The sequence below is a fragment of the Aedes albopictus genome, chromosome 3, assembly GCF_035046485.1.
Source record: "Aedes albopictus strain Foshan chromosome 3, AalbF5, whole genome shotgun sequence".
NCBI lineage: Eukaryota > Metazoa > Arthropoda > Insecta > Diptera > Culicidae > Aedes > Aedes albopictus.
In genome coordinates this window covers 259,722,746-259,740,182 of record NC_085138.1, presented here as the reverse complement: position 1 = coordinate 259,740,182, position 17,437 = coordinate 259,722,746, and the positions used below count along the sequence as shown (strand labels likewise).

Below are 17,437 nucleotides of genomic sequence, written 5' to 3'. Positions count from 1 at the left end.
TAGACCCCCCCTCCCCCCTCTGTCACGCAATTTCCCTATACCTAATACACGTACTGTCACACTTTTCTAGACCCCCCCTCCCCCAAATGTTGGACGTAATTTTTGAACGTTCCCCAACTGCTTGACAGCTCCGCCCAGTACAAAATGCGACGAGGGGTGATTCGACAAATCGCTCCCATACAAATTTCAAACTGATTTTTAAATAGGTCCCCGGGCACCAAAATTCATGAAAATTTGGATTTCGGCTCGGTTTGGCATGCAGATTCAGAATATGGAATTATCTCAACACCGCTAAAGAAGCCAATTAGGCAATCAAAACAAAAACATTAGACGCCATGTTGAATCGAATGTTGGGTTGATGATTCTGGCCCTTCGTCATCCCCCTGGATTAAATATTGTACTTGGATTTGCTAACTGAACACGACGAATCAGAACGGTCGTTTTTGGAATCGCCGTTCGAATCGCCGTTGGAATCGTCGTTCGATTGCAGAGCGAGACAGCAACAAAACTGACACATCGCTTTGACATATTTAACGTAGGAGCAACACGTGTGTGAGATTTTCTCTCTCGGTTGGTGTGGTTTGTTTTGATTCAATCTGACATTTCTTTTATGCTGCTCATGCTGCCGATGCTGCCAGCTGATGGTGGTAAGGATGGAGGAGCATAGTCGGAGGGGTGCTCCAATGTGTTTTCAGAAGAATTCGTCGAGATAAAAAGTTTTCGTTATAAAAAATATGGAAAATTCTAGTTTAAAAGTTCAGCATTAAACTTTTCAATGCGTGTTACGTATATTATTTTACAGAGAATCAGTCTAGAGGTCGTTTAACGTAATAAGAGCATTAACATAAAAGACTATAGTTTTACAAGAACGCATTGAAACGCCCCTTGAAATTTAACGGCGATTCCCAACCAGCTCAAGCAAATTCCCTTGGAATTCATCTTCGAATTAAAATCACAATAAGCTATTTTACGAGACGTTCTACCGGTGGGCCGCTCATTGTTATTGTTTACATTTGATGTTTTTGTTTTCGCGAAAAGTAGTATAACATGTGGTGAGCGCCAATCAGATTTTTGCTGGTAGAGATGTTTCGGTTTCTAATGTGGCATGAATCAATCCCCCGTGCTGCATGGTGTCACTAGCAGATGAAAAAAACAACCCCACGATCTACGAATATTAATTATAGTGGGCGGATTGACGCATTTTTGCAGACAAATGAACCCCGTTTAATGGATGGGCCTGTATTACATGTTATGCTAGCGAAAATGTAAATAAATGGGCCCACCGGTTGGGCTTCAAAGCTGGTAAACATTCAAAAAACAGCTGATTTGAAACGTCTCATAAAATGCCTTATACTGGAAATTTTAACGTTCGGTCCACTGTGCATTCAAAAAAACATCGCAAGAATATCCAAAACAAAACAGAAAAGATTAAAAACAAACAAAACGACTTATTTCCTTTCGGGCTCATTCACGGAAGCTTTAGTTGATTCGGCGGTCCGTATTCCGTCCGCATTCTCAAGCATGGACCAACGAGTGATATTCAAAGTGACCATTCCTCCGGAGGAAATACTCGCGACGCGGTTGCTCATCTGCCAGGTGGACGGTTGCACCGAACGGTTCTCCAATGCGTCCCATCTCCAGATGCACCTGGCCAGGCATCATCGGCTGACGGTCCCATCAGTACCGATCGGCGACGACGATCACGAGCACGTGAGGCATTTCCACTGTCCGGTGGAGTCCTGTGTTTACCACCTCGCTGCCAGCGGGGAGAAATTCTTCAGTTCGTTTCGGTACCTGAAGCAGCATTTTCTGAAAGTTCACTCGGTGAAGGTCAGTTTGAATTTGAAATGATAGCAACAAAAACTTGTTCAATTTAATTGTTTTTTTTTTTGGGTTTTCCAGAATTTTGTCTGCCACGTTTGCGAAGGCCAGAAATCGTTCGCGACCGAGGCACTTTTGCGGGCACACCAGGCGAACTGTGGCCAATCATTCATTTGCAAGGTTTGCGGTTTCGGCTACGGAAGTCGAGAGGCTCTGCTGACCCATGCCAAAAGAAAGAATCACAATTATGAGGAAGTTCTGGCCAGTAAGGCGAGTAAACGAAAGTCGAAGTCAAATTCAAATGACGTAGCTGTGAAGGTGGTTAGAGAACAGAACTCAAAATCAATTCAAATTCAAACCGAAAGGCTTGAACCAGAGGATACGAGTAAAACGATCAGAAAATCTCAAACAACCCAAACAGATAGTCTCGCCCTGGAACACACTGAAAAGACTGAGTGTTCCACGCAGACTGCGCACTCTAGTCAGGGCTCATTGGAGTTCACCAGCACTTCAACGATGGACAGCTACTGCCAGACAAATCTGGAACAGTTCAACTATTTCGAAGATAACAGTCTTACTTGCTTCGGCAATGCGTCCAATCCTCCACTACCATCGGAATCGGTCACATGCGTCTGCACTGAGACGCAAACCGATCAGATCTACGACGAAATGTTCCCCAACGAGGACCGGTCGGATCCGATGCTGTACTCGCACATGTACACCCAAACCTGTGGGGATATCTTTTCCGACCTGGCTCTGGCCACGATCGAGACCCAAACCAACTGGGACGATGGGGGAGGATTGGGGGAGTTCCTGGTTTCGACTGAAACGCAAACCAATCTAAATCATAGTGGCCAGGGGTCCGGCTCCGGATCCGGAAACACCACCAGTGCCGACCAGAGGATTTCCTCCATTCAGACGCAAACCTCGGCCCACAGCATGGAGTTCCTGAATGCCATCAGCTCGGAGAGCAACTCGATCCATACGCAAACTTCCTGATATTGTACCGACGAGGACGACTATCGGGTGGATTTCTATGGCGGGCTAAACTGACCGTAGGACGTGATATAAGGTGAGTGTTTTAATCTTTCTGTGTTACTTGAATATTCTAATCCAAAAAAAGCGAATTTGATAGTTTATGTTGGTACCGACCGAATGTTGTTTATCTCAAAAACCTTGCCTTTGTCTGTTTATGTCGAATGCACACGATCTCAATTACGTAAAAGAACATTGATCAATAATTGGCTTCTTTAGTGGTGTTGAGATAATTCCATATTCACAATCTACATGCCAAACTGAGCCGAAATCCAAATTTTCATGAACTTTGGTGCCCGGGAACCTATTTAAAAATCGATTTAAAGTTTGTATGGGAGCGATTTGTCGAATCACCCCTCGTCGCATTTCGTACTGGGCGGAGCTGTCAAGCAGTTGCCCAGCTGTCAAAAGGTGATTTCAAAAAATCTTTTTGTAATTGAATTTAGGTATCAAAATAAAGTTTTAAAAATCTGAAAAAAATCATACTGGCTTATAAAAAGGTGCTCTTTCGAATAAAATCAAAAAATCAATATATTATTCTTAATTTAAAAACCCAATTGTATATATTTGCACTAATTTGCTAAATAACCGTTTTACTGTTCTAAATCAACCCGAAATCCGTATTAAAAACCAGTTACAAGAGGAATTCTATTTTTTGGGCCTCGGCTTAATCTTGCCTAGTTTGGGTTGAGGCTACGGTTAGGATAGCTCAGATCAATCTTCAGCATAAAAGAACAGCAACGACCTACCTTTGCAGACTTATGCAAAATGGTACAGCCCAAATAGCTTAGTTCAAGAACCTCACCTTCGCAAGGGGAATTTCTATCTAGGAAACCTTGTGAACCCGGTATTTGCTACTTTCAGTAAAAATGAACTGGCAAACTCGCATGTCATGCCCAGGGCTGTTACAAAATTTCCAAAATATCATCCGCGAAAATCGCGACTTCGGAAATTAAATCCGCGACTCGAAAAACAAATCCGCGACACGAAAATAAATATTCAAATTTCATATTGAACAATTTCCCTGGCCAAGTTCGCAGGGGTTGACGGTATTAAAGTGAAGGAGTTTCATTTTGATTATTGTAATGTAGTGTTCTTTAGTGAAACATATCACCTTTTTAAAGCCTTCAGTACACGCCAGGCTTGATAATCCTCCTCGAAATCAAAAGAGTTTTGCAACATGATCTAGAGCGGTGTTTTGCTTTTGCCTCGTCGCGAGGGAGCGAACGAACCCCAAACAGAGAGGCAATAAAAACTGAGTGAGGAAGAGGGGAACGAAAAAAGAGCCGATGATTATTTCGGGTTTTTGAGTGCGATTTTCGCCTCGAGAGTCTTTCTTTGTATGGGAGTGGAACTCGCGAGAGCTTTTTGAGTGTGAGTGGACGTGAGAAACATAGCAAGCAATTATGAGTGTTGGACGAACTCCTCGCTGCGCGGCAAGCTCGCGCTCGGTGCTGTTGAGGATTTGCGTTGTGATTTTTGAGTTTTATTTTCACTCCTCAGAAAATCGCCGAAATCGCTTCCTCATTTTCTCGCGAGGGAGTTTCCGTCAAGCCTGGTACACGCTTTGCGAAATGTGCAAATATTTGGCAAAATTTGACAAATTTATTTGTCACGCGTGTACTGACCAAATAAATTTGCAATAACATTGTTGTGCAAATATTTCAGGCCAAACATGTCTAAAGGTCCAATCTGCAGAAGAGAGGCTCTCTTTGGTTTCCCTCTCTTTCGTCAATATCTCAGCTGTTCATTTGAATTGTGATTATCTCCTTGCATAGAACGATGGTCAAATCCATCGTCTTTTAATTTGTACTGCAAAAGTAGTTGAAAAGTGTACCATTACATTGCAATAATTGAAAAAGAAAGTGAATAAAGAGAGCCTCTCAAATGCAGATAGGACCTATTGAAATGTTCGGCCTGATTTGCCTAACTTTGTCATGGCGAATATTTGCTAATATTACAAATTGAGCACTTTTCAAGTAAGGCAATATAGCTAATATTTGGTCATGTTTGCAACTCCGATCAGTACTCGAGTGGCAAACATGTGCAAATGTGAGTTTGCCAATTGTTTGTCACGTGTACTGACCATTGACAAATAATAGCCAAACGACAAACGTCTGTTAACGTCTGATACGTCAAATAGCCAAATATTTGCGCATATTGGCAAAGCCTGTACTGAATGCTTAACACTTTAATGCGCCTCCAACGGTTCATCACGAACCGGCTGCTGCAGATGGAGTATGGCTGATCATATGCATCAGACATGCTCGATAAACACGGAGGAACCGCCGGGGCTCAGTAGAGTCTATTCACAAGCAATAGTTCCAAGTCGGTTGGATTTGAGAAGGTTTTGAAGATCGTTACAAATCCTAATAATAGTATTATAGGATTTGTGACAGGTTATGGAACCTTTTACAGCCAGCTGACGTCAAAATGTTGTTTGGGCTCTATTTCTCACGTTTCTCGGTTGATTTTGATTAGTTATATATTAATGTCAGAGTCGCTTTTTTCGAATTTTTACAATGTTAGTTGGTCATATTTTCTTTAAATAAAGCAATTAAAATCGACCGAAGAATTAATAGTGGGAAGCAAGGATGGGAACACTCAATTGCAAGGAGTTACACTCACTTGCTGTTTTCTCAGCTCAGAAGCGTGCAATCAAGAAACGATGTATGGACGACTTTTGCCTTGTGGTTTTGTCTAAAAGTTTGCCGAACAAAGTAGGGGTCGCACTCGCATGCCAAAATTGTGAGGGAGCTGCGAAAGCAACTCTCCACGAGGTGAATGTAAATTACACTCACCTCATGGAGAGTCGCTTTTACCGCTCTGTCACTACTTTGGTATGCATGTGCGATCTCTACTCTATTCGACAAACTGTTGGACAAAACCACAAAGTAGAAGTCGTCCGTACATCGTTTCTTGATTACACCAGGGGAGTAAGCTGGCTGTCAACTGGGAACAAATTGCGCCTACCCTCTATTCAATTTTAGTACCATTAGAAGGACGTAACGGCCAACCAAGAAAATATCTATTTTCGTCCGCAAAATTGATTTTAACACCGTTTTATCATGCTAAAAGCAAGTCAGCATGTGATTCAACCATAATCCCACACATTTTATTTAAATTATATTGAAAAAAATATATTTCGAAAAAAAACAGTGTTTTGCTTTCGCCATTATGAAATATTTGCCTCTATTCTCGCTTGTTTTTGTTTTCGTTTTGTTTGGAGTGCGGAAATCGGTTGAAAATTGAAAACTCCCAGAGCGGTTCTGGTGCTTTAATATGAGGATAATTTAACACTACAACTCAAGAAATTTCGAGAATTACCTAAAAAACTGAGCATCAGCACCGAAAGGAAAAAAAAACGCTTATGTTTTTACTATTGTTGATGTTTATAAATAATTAAACAAAAGATGTTTACAAATTAGAACCAACAGCAGATGGCGCGCAGGTGGGCATGTTTGGGTGGGCGTAGAGGGTAGGATCTACCACCCCTGGATTACACGCTTCTGAGCTGAAAAAATAACAAGTGAGTGTAACTCTTTGCAAGTGAGTCTTCCCATCCCTGGTGGGAAGGAGATTTGCAGCACTTAATTGTGCTGATAGATTCGAAGCTAACGTGCGAACACTTAAACGCATTGTTGACGTCAATGCGTTCGACGTGACATTTTGGACAAAAACTGACTGCTTTTTATTAACTGAACAACGTTACTTGTGTATGACTGGGTTGACATTTCTAGGCTACGCTTGAGAAAATGACATGGTTCATCTAGGTAGGACCGATAGGACAATTGAACGAATTTGAATATTTTTAATAGTATTTGTAGCGGGATGAAAGTTGACATGAATTTATTATTTTAAAATTTTATTGCAATCAACTGACCAACTTGGCGTATTTTTGATTATCTCTTAGATGTTCAGAAGTTCAATTACATGTTTCTGTGGATTTTGGACCGATCTGTAACTTTGGAAGTAGTGAACAGAACTCAATCAATTTAATTTAAATCAAAATTCCCGTAAATCCATGTCGGCTGCCAAAATTTCAGCCAAATCGATTTAGGGTTCGTTCAAATATTACGTAACGCTAAGAGGGGAGGGAGGGGGTCTAGAGCTGTGTTACGCTTCATACAAAAATCCAAAATTTTCCATACAAAAGTTGTTACGTGGGGGAGGGAGGGGGTCTAAAATTGTCAAATTTTGCTTTACGTGATATTTGAATGAACCCTTACTAGAAACCGAGTACCATATCGTCAAACTTGACCATTTTATATGAAATAGGACCGGTGGTCTTATTGTTTTGTCCGACACTGTAAAGTTGCATAGAAAGACACGAAAATGATTCAATTATGCGAATAGTTTAAAAATTAAATATGACAATAGCGTCTACTGTTATTCAATTTACAAAATTGAACTATGAATAATCTATAAACTGACATGAATTGAAATGAAGCATTTACAAGTTAATCTTTGCTCGTCACTGTTTTTACGAAATTTTGAAATCGCATCACAAAAAATGCAAAATGATCTGTTCGGTATAACCTATTTTTTCAAAATTGGTACCGTAAACTGGGGTGTGGGATGAATCTGATCACTCAATTACCCACGGATATTGACTTTCAAGGAAGTTACCATTCCATTTGAATGTTACTTCATTGGATTGCGAATGGCTAAAATATAATTGTTGCTTTCTTGAAAATCGATATCCGCGGGTAATTGAGTGATCAAGTTCACCCCACTGATCAACTACACCCCAGTTTACGGTATATTTAGTCCTGATCACCCATAGTGTAGCAAAAACCGAATTGAAAGATCTCAATCCTGGATATGAGCAAATATATTAAATTAAGAATATGACCCACTCTGGCGCAGAGTTGGCGAACGCATTTTACCGATAGCAGCGCCACGGTTGACTCGCGGTCGAACTACTTCACTGCCGCATTCCGGCAGGTGACTACGATTGAAAAAGAAAACGATAAACAATGAAATTTTCGAACGAGCTCGAGACGTCAATTTCTTGGTTCTGGAGCACCAAGTCCAAGTGTGTGGGATGCACGAATGCAATTTTTATGTGGAAGTTTGTAATGCTGAGTTATACATAATTTATTAATTACGATAAGAATCGAGACATCGCTTACTTAAAGCCTAGGCATGTCCCAAGGGAAGCCACAATTTTTGTGGGGACATTATCCTAACGGAATCAGCAAATGCAACCTATGTTCCACAGGGGATGTGACAACTTTTTATTGGATATTAAAACAACATCAAGTTGTGAGTGGGACCAGATTTAAATGCAATATTTATTCTCCGATTCACTTTGATGTAAATGCTCACACCAAGAGGGAGAAAGTTTTGGCGTAATCAGCACGACTCTCGAACAGTGAAAAAACCTACATCCCAACCGAGAACGGCCCTACTCATTGGATTTAGCTGGTATATCGAGAATAGCCAATATAAACACTAGCACGGTACAGTTTAATACTAATATCGATGTTATAACGCAGATCGAAAAAGCGTTCTGATGACCATCACAGTGCGGAAGCTGTCCGGATTTCTCTCCTTGCATTGAGCGATATTAGACTTTAAAAACTTAAGATCATCCGCATACACACGGAAGAAAATCAAGTTTTATGGCCTTTTTCATGAAAACTGATCTTCGACACCTTTGGTTTGAGTGCGAACTACGTCGAACTACGACTCTCTCAAAATAAAATGACGTCTACGACGCAGCAGAAAACCATAGCTACTTTGATTATTTATTGTTCAAATGGTTCGATTTCCCGCCGCAAGTGACGCTGTCTTCGAATGAATCCGTTCGCCGATGGATAGTATGAAAAATGCAAGAGTGGGTTATCTTGTACTTAAAAATCTTTGATATGAGCCTATAGATACAGGACAAAAACTGAAATTAAAGTTGCGATATCTCAGCAGAGAATTTCAATATTTTTTTTTGAGTCTTTTGAGAATACGATTTCTGAGAAATACCATCAGCATGTAGAGAAACTGTAGTGACACCATTAATCTTTTCATATTGTTTTTCTTTCAAAGATACAAGATCGGTTTAACAAAATTGCATGACCTTTTCATCGGAAACATTTGTGATATCTGCTGTCATTATTAAAAAAAAACTTTTGACTTTGCAGTAAGTTGCAACTTTCAATATATGTTGTAGTTTTGAAAAGTTTCTTAACAGAAACTACTTTAAAGCTGCAAAAGATAACGTTTGACAGAAGCTTCGAAGGAAATAAGTTTGAAAGAAATTAAAAATAGTTTTAAAGTAAACTACAACTACATTTGCTGGAACACGCTACTCGATGCGGTTTTAAATTGTGGAAATCCATACAGATAAGCGAAATGCGTGACTTAAATCAGACAAATCCGCAAAAATCGCGACCAAATTTCAAGGATTCGCGAAAATCGCGTCGTGGTACATAAATCAGCGACAAATCCGCGAAAATCGCGATTTTCGCGAAAACCGCGAAATCCGCGACTATTGTAACAGCCCTGCCTCGAGCTTGTGTGTTTGTCAATAACGCAATCGTTGCTACACTTGTCTCTGAAATAACCAGCAGAAATGTATGTGCTGTCACAAATTGATGTATCTGTTGGAAACCTACGTCTATTGCTCGGTTTATTTACCGCATGATGGACCATCCCCCACGGATGCTTTCAAGCAAGTCATCGCATACTGCACTTCAAAAGGCCTTCCGCTAATAGTTGGTAGTGATGCTAATGCTCACCATATCATCTGGGGCAGATCAGACATTAACTTGAGAGACTCCAGTTTGACGGAGTCCTTAAGAAGTACAGATCTTGGATTACTTAACATAGGCAACCGCCCAACCTTCATGGTATCTGCCCGTTTTGCTCTAGAAGAAATAGTCACGAGCTGATCAATTGACATGTGTTAGATGAAGAATTTTTATCTGATCATTGCTACATCTTTTTTGAATAGGGTGCGGGCACCGGTTTTGGCCAGTCTAAGGGAAATCATTTTTATAAAAATAACCAATAATCCAATGAAAACTACCAATGCGTTAAATGAAAGGTTTCGATAAAGTATACATGGAAAAATGCAGAAATCAAGCTAATACTTGATTTTCGTATTCAAAGTGGCACTGGCCAAAATAGAAGCATTGCCGCAGTTTTGGCCATATTCTCAGCTTTGGTTTCTATGTTGGCCAATCACGTGTATTTCTTATGGGAGTGGCCAAATTAGAAGCACCCTGGCCAAAATAGATGTATGGGAGCTGATTTTTTAAGGAAAATTATTTTTTTCTTCCAGTTTTTAATCAAAATTTATGGTTTTAACAGCTGCAATCATAGTATTATATTAGAATCTACTAGTAAAAAATAAATTTATGCCGATTTATTTCGTAACAGGCTGAATACCGCACTGCGGCCAAAACTCCGGGCTGGCCAAAACTGAAGGTTCTACCCTATTCACTTTGCGTTTCAGGAATCCCTGGTCAACAAACTGGGATCTCTTTACTGATTTGATTGCAGCCAAATTTCATGGATACTCACCATCTATTGGCACTCCAAGTAAGTTATATAGATGACGCCGTTGATACTACTACAACATCATGGGAGCTTTTGAAGAAAATTGTCCTCTACGGTATCTATGAAGACTACAAGAGTGAACCCCTTGGTGGAACTCTGATCTGGCAAAACTCAGGAAACAATGTAGTAAGAGTTGGAACAGACGACGTTCGACTGGTTCGGATGCTTTCAGGCTGGCTCGCAAGGCCTACAGGAAAGCTCTGCGGTCTGCTGAACGATTCGACTGGAAAAACTTTTGTACAAATGTTTCCAGTTTGAGTGAAGTTAGTCGGTTAAACAGCGAAATCTAAGGATTTCCAAGTGATCGAACTTCGTTTGCCTATAAATGGAAATTTCACTTCCTCTGATGAGGAAGTTCTGGAATGTTTATTCAACACACACTTTCCCGGATGGGAGGATCTTACACCTCCAAAAAGTTGATGTCTTTTCTTGTAGTTATGATTCTTTGGCTTCGGCGCTCAGTATTGTAACTATAGAATTAATTGAGTGGGCACTAAATAGCTTTGCTCCGTTCAAATCTCCTGGGGCAGATGGGATTTATCCTATTTTGTTTAAGAAAGGTGTTCATTATTTCAAACATGTTTTGAAAATAAACTACTTGTTTACAGATTTACTACAGGTTATTTTCCCAAATCATGGTGGTATATTACTGTAAAGTTCATTCCGAAAGTGGGTGGTGCGTCGTATGAAGAAGCAAAGAATTTCAGACCTATCAGTTTAACCTCTTTGCCTCTAAAATGCTTAGAACACATTGTCGATCATCACATCCGTGATGTTCATCTGGCCAACGTGCCTCTTCATGTGAATCAACATGCCTACCAATCTGGTAAGTCCACTGTGACTCTTTTACACAAAGTTGTCTGCGATATCGAGAAGGAATTCGCTGAAAAGCAATCCTGCTTAGGTGTTTTCTTAGATAACGAAGGTACCTTTGACAATGTGCCTTTCGATACCATATTGGAAGCCGCACGGAGTCATGGACCATGGTATATCACCAATGATTTCCAATTGGATTCATCAGATGCTCAAAAACCGATATCTCTTCTCGACATTGCGTCTAGCAGGGATTAGGAAATTGATTGTTGAGGGGGAGTATTGTCACCGCTTTTGTGGAATCTCGTAGCAGATACAGCGGCCGTTCGCTCGTTGCAAAATGTTTACTTTGCAACGAGCGAATGCCATTCGCTAATTGTAACGTCACTTTGACACCATTGGCGTAAATAGGGGGTGGCCAGGGGGGGCCTGGCCCCCTCCAGAAAAATCCATTTCGGAAAAAAATCTCGCAATTCAGACGAAAAGTGTGTTTTTAGTATAAAAAATCTACATCGACATGGCCTTGGCCCCCCCTAGAGCTATGACCTAGTTACGCTTATGTTTGACACTAAAGTGCATCGAAATGCACTGACAGCATGACTGACAACACGAATTTGACACATGCTTGCTTTTTAGTTGCAAAAACTTGTCAAATTTTGCAATTAGCGGACTTGCAACTAAAAAGCGTTGCAACGAGCGGGTTTGCAACGAGCGAACGGACGCTGTACGCTATTGAGGCAACCCAATAATAGCGGTTTTCCTACTTATGGTTTTGCCGACGACTACCTAACATAGTTAGTTGGTATGTGCATCAGCACCCTTTTCGACCTGATGCAAAGCGCCCTTCAGATAATTGAGAGTTGGTGTCGCCAATATAGCCTTTCGGTTAATCCGAGTAAAACATCTATTGTTCTTTTTACGGAAAGGCGAAACCGTAATGGTGTTCGACCTTTGCGTCTCTTTGATTCTGAAATTGATGTGACTGAACAGGTAAAGTACGTTGGAGTTATTCTTGATTCCAATCTTTCCTGGAAGCCTCACATTAAGTTCAGGATGAAAGCTTGTATGGCCTTCGGCCAATGCCAGCGAGCCTTTGGTACAAGTTGAACCCAAGTATATCAAATGGATTTACACAACTGTTGTTCGACCAATATTGGCCTATGGATATCTTGTGTGGTGGCGAAAGGGCGAAGTGAGAACGGTCCAATCAAAATTAGGCCATCTCCAAAGAAAGTGCTTAATGGTGATGTCTGAAGCGTTCTCTTCAACTCTCACTGCAGCGCACTTTGACGTTGCCCCACTACACATTCATCTCAAACAAGAAGCACTTTTTTGCCCTTACCGTCTATGGGTACTCAGTCTACTAGAGGAAACTCATGTGAACCGCACATCAATACATACCTCGTTGTTTTCACTTTTGGTGAATTGGTACAAAATTGTCCTTGATCCAAGTGATCCAAGCGAATTGCTTCTAATTTTCCATATAGGACATTTTCAACGAAATTCTTTTCCCGGAAAGAGTGGACATCTGGATATCTGGAAAGAAGTATTTCAGACGGCATCGTACATGTTACACTGAAGGCTCCTTTCTCGAAGGTCGAGCTGATGCTCTCGTGAGCTAAGACTACTTACTCACTTGGTAGACACTGGACCGCTTTTCAGGCCGGAATCTTTGCTCTTATGTGCGGAGTGTAATCAGCAATTCAGCAGCACGTAAAGGGCAAAGTAATATGTGTACCTACTTCTGTTCAGATAGCCAGGCTGCTATTAAAGCACTTGCTTTGGCCATCTCTAGGTCGAAGTTAGTTATTTATCGCTTGTCGAACTCATATCGAGAAGCTGAATTCAGCAAATGCTGTTCACCTTATATGGGTACCTGAGCATTCTCCATTGCTAGAAATGGAATGGCTGGAGCATCACATGGCTTCATTGGCCCAGAGCCTACCTTTCTGATATAGAAGTGTTGGGTAAAGCTTCAGATTGGCACCTAGGCCGCAACTAGTTTGGAGCTGTTTGGAGTCATGTCGTCAAACAAAACAATTAATTTGTACTGAGCCATCTCTAGGGATGGCGAAGTATCTAACAAATCTGTCAAAGCAGAATTGCAGCATGCTGATCAAAGCATTAACTGGCTACTGCCGATAATTGTGAATTGGGCCAACGCCGTGGTTACCCTGTAAAAATCCGATCAGACAAAGGAACCAACTTTGTCGATCGTAAACTACGGGCGTTCGTGGATCTATGGCCAGTCCATGGATTATGTATGGTCAACATCTTGGACGCCAGCCGCTAAGATGTCGAACCTAGGAATTAACTGGGCTTTAAAAGACCACCCCTTGCCCCCCCCCCCCCTCCGACACCGCATTTGTGCGGAATCTGGGAGGCTTATTACAAGTTCCACATGTCCCATTTCAACCTGTAAGTATCTCCTCAATTTTATTTCACATTTATAGCGCTCTGGTGTCTTTATGAGCACTAATGAGAACTCAGCAGTTTCACTTCTATGGCCTACTTCCAGATTATTTCGGGCGAAAATCAACTATCAGATATGGGAATCGTTCCCTAACAGGGACATCCAAATGTAAACGTCTCGTATTAAAACCCCAATTTAGGATGCTCCTTGGGATTAAAAATTCCTAGACAAAACACAAGATATGAAAGCATATCTGCAAACAAAAGGCTAGAAAATAGGGTAAGGGGATATTTTGGATCCCATTAGGAAGTGGATGAACAATTCAGCGATAAAAAGAAGGTTTTCACTGTAAAATATGGATAATTTCAGTAAGCATTACTTAGAGCAACATGTGTTCTGTCGAAAAAGGCCCCCCAGAACTCAAAATTGTTGTATGTAGTAAATACAAGAAGTATCAAAACTCCTGAAGGGTCTTGGGCTTCTGTTTTGGTCCACCTAACTTTATTTTGGACCACCAAGTGAACATATTTTGGGCCACCTCATTAAATTTTAATGGCATAATGAAATGAAGGCACGTCAGCAAAACTTCACACATAGGTAAAACTATACGTGAGTATTACAACTTTTTTTCACTTATTGAGGCAGGGAATGTTTAAAAATTACGTAACGTTAAAAAATGAAGAAATGTTGTTGCAATCGCCACTTTTTACACATTGTGGTATGATGTTACGCAAAGCATGAATTTATTGCATGACGTCAGTCATCATGCATAAATTACGTAACGCTTCGAAGGAAGTATGAAATAGTGATTTTGTTAAATATAAGTGCATTCACACATATTGTAATGAGTGGGAAGGCCATCAAAAGTAAAGTAATTTCAATGGTACGTAATTTGTCAAACATACATTAGATAACACATTGTCTCAGTCATCAACTTATTGCCGAGAAGGATAACTGTTTTAAGCTGGATGACTGAACACCTGAAAATTTTAACTTGGCGAAAAGTTGTTAGAACAAATGGAACCCATAACAATCTCATTGTAAAACAACCCAGATCAAAGGAGATCTCAACTTATTCTATTTATCTGTTTTCAGAGTACACTGAAAGACGGCTTGCGGTTGAAATTACAATTCTGAGGGTCAACATAAATGCACAACGCGTAAGAATCCCAATATGGCCGCCACAATGGCCGACTTTGGCACCTACTCACGATTTTGAGGGCACAAATCTCTTCGTAAACAAAACCAGCGCACCTGAGCTTCTTATTTTAAGCTTATTACAAGTGAGCAAGAACAGAATAATAAAATGCATTGTTGTTTGAAGCTTGCTTCTTGAGATTTGTGCGTCTAAAGCTTTGATGCACTGTTGAACCGGGATTTTAAGACGTTTGTCCTTAATGTTTTCAATTTTACCATAGACCCGATTTACAATTAAAAAAAGTTTCTGTTGGCAACCGGATTCGAACCAAGAATCTTTAGATCACCAGGCTCGCACGCTACCACTCGGCTATCGAACCGGTTGATATGTGCAGGGTTGTTACAACAGCGCGGATTTCGCGAATTCCGCGGATTTCGCGATTTTCGCGGATTTGGCGCGGATTTACCCATGGAATTTGGCCCTCGCGCGGATTTGGCGCGGAAATGATTTTTGTAGTGTGTACAGCGAAATATTTGAATGATTATCGGCACTTGAATTAGAAATTATGAAAAGTAAATATTTGTTTAACCCTGCTAAGATGTTAGAATTTTTGCACCACGATAGCGTAGTGTACGTTCAGCGTGCCTGATTGGGTCATGTTGATCTTAACATCCTACTAGTGAAGAATTTGGAGCAAGTTTTTGTTTTGGTTTACGGCAATCGTTTACGAATTTCATCTGCTCTTCAAAATATTTCTTTGAAGAAATTGTGCAATTGGAAGAATTCCATTGCGAGTATGATGTGCATCTTTATTCAACTTTCGAGTTCTCGTTTCTCAAAAAAAAAATCAAATTTGTTTCTTGCAATTCCTTCGAATTTCGACTGTTGGTTATGTTGGGAGGTATGGCGTTCAGTCTTTGGAGGAATAACTCAAAAATGGATTCTTAAGCTTTCATCCGATGTTTCGGTCGCTATATAGGGCCTTTTCTGGGAATTTACTATGCTTCGTTTTGTCGTAAGTATGAGCCCACTGCATAGTCCACATTCGTCCCAGACCAAATGTATCGTCCGCCGCCGGCAGCGGTGTTCCTTTAAATGTAATATCCGAAAGATATACGTTTATCGGAAGCCGAAAGGGTAATAGTAATCCTCCTGATTTACTGGTACAATTTTGAAAGGCAACAGCTATATATTTTGAAGAGATTTCTAGATAAATCCCTAGATTATTTTCGGAAAAAATCTTTTGAAGGGTATCCTAGAGGAAACTGCTAGTAAAAACTTTGGCGAAAAACTCTGGGGGATCTCTGTCGGCATTCCTGGATATATTACTGCAGGAATTCTTGGAGAAACTCCTAAAAAATCCAGGAAAACCCTGTAGAAATTTCAAAGGACTCCAGCAAGTAAATCTTGAAAATTGTCAACATTGTCTTTCTAGGATTTTCCAGTGATTATCCACGTCCCTTAACGTTTTCCTCTGGGCAGAGGCACAACCTTGTGATCAGCTTGATTGCTGTCTCGGGGCTTAAATGTATTTTTACTCTACACAGAAAGATGCACACTCGTGGTGCCAAAAAGAACCCATACTTTTCGTGATCAAACGAGAAGCGTCACGGCGCTTTTTATTTTGATATATTTGATTTCTATTTCACAAGAAGAGCTGTTTATGCTAGTTCACTGAACATGGTGCTTGATCGTCAAATTTGTTCATTTTGTGTGAAAATACGCAAAGGTAAATAACGTTGACAACTTAATTAACAACACATTCTTTTACAGCTCAATTCGCAAAATCAATCTCCCACCTTTCCTCATCCTTAAGGCCACGCTAAACTTTAAAGCCACATGGCTAAAGAGGTTGCAATACCTACTCCCAAATTCCACGGTGTATTGTGGACGATGTGAGTTCTTGGACTTGCATTGGAGACTTGGCCCCATGATCCCCTTGTGCATCAATAAAATAAAATAAGATTACTCATTTTAAGGGACCTTTTCTCAGGTTTTGCCAAGTATTCTCCTTGAAAAATTCCTCATTGAAGATTCATTCAAGAACTACTAAGACATTACTCAAAAAATGTTCGAAGTGATCTTATGAGAATTTTTCATGAGTATCCTTCTCAAATTAATACTGGTTTCTTTAAAAAAAATGTTCGGGTTACTGTCTCCAAAAATATTCAGTAATACTTAAAGAAAGCCAAGAAAGTTCCATTCTGTTTATTTCAAAGATTTTTTTTCAGTTTCTTATAAAATTTCTTCAGTTTTTGGAAAAAAAAAATAACGAAAGTTTTGCCGAAACGTCTTCAAACTCACTTTCAGAAAGCATGAGTTGCGTTGATTTACGAATCAAAAGTTTATTCTTCATCCAGCTGTCCATTCCAGTTTAATGGATTTAATGGATTTCTTCAATAACGTGAAGAAAGAAAAAAAATACCTTCACGCTCTCGCGGATTTGGCGCGAATTCATTTCCAGTATCGCGCGGATTTGGCGCGGATCCAAATTTAGCTCGCGCGGATTTGGCGCGGATTTTTTTCCACCCTCCTCGTAACAACCCTGTATGTGAGGAAACAGAATGCACACAAGAAGCGTTTATGGGTTGATGATTATGTTTTGCCATAGTAAATTTGAAAATATGTTTGTGCTAAGTCATAACCGCAAGCCGCCT

At 40.4% G+C, this 17,437-nt stretch overlaps 1 protein-coding gene across 1 annotated transcript; it reads left to right on the top strand.

The window, feature by feature from the left end:
• The first annotated feature begins 1,439 nt into the window (after positions 1–1,439).
• LOC109424485 (uncharacterized) lies at positions 1,440–3,386 on the top strand. Its single transcript, XM_019699632.3, has 2 exons — positions 1,440–1,830; positions 1,903–3,386. The coding sequence occupies exons 1-2, from the start codon at positions 1,522–1,524 to the stop codon at positions 2,818–2,820; spliced, it is 1,227 nt and encodes a 408-aa protein (XP_019555177.3). The 5' UTR covers positions 1,440–1,521; the 3' UTR covers positions 2,821–3,386.
• The last annotated feature ends 14,051 nt before the right edge of the window (positions 3,387–17,437 follow it).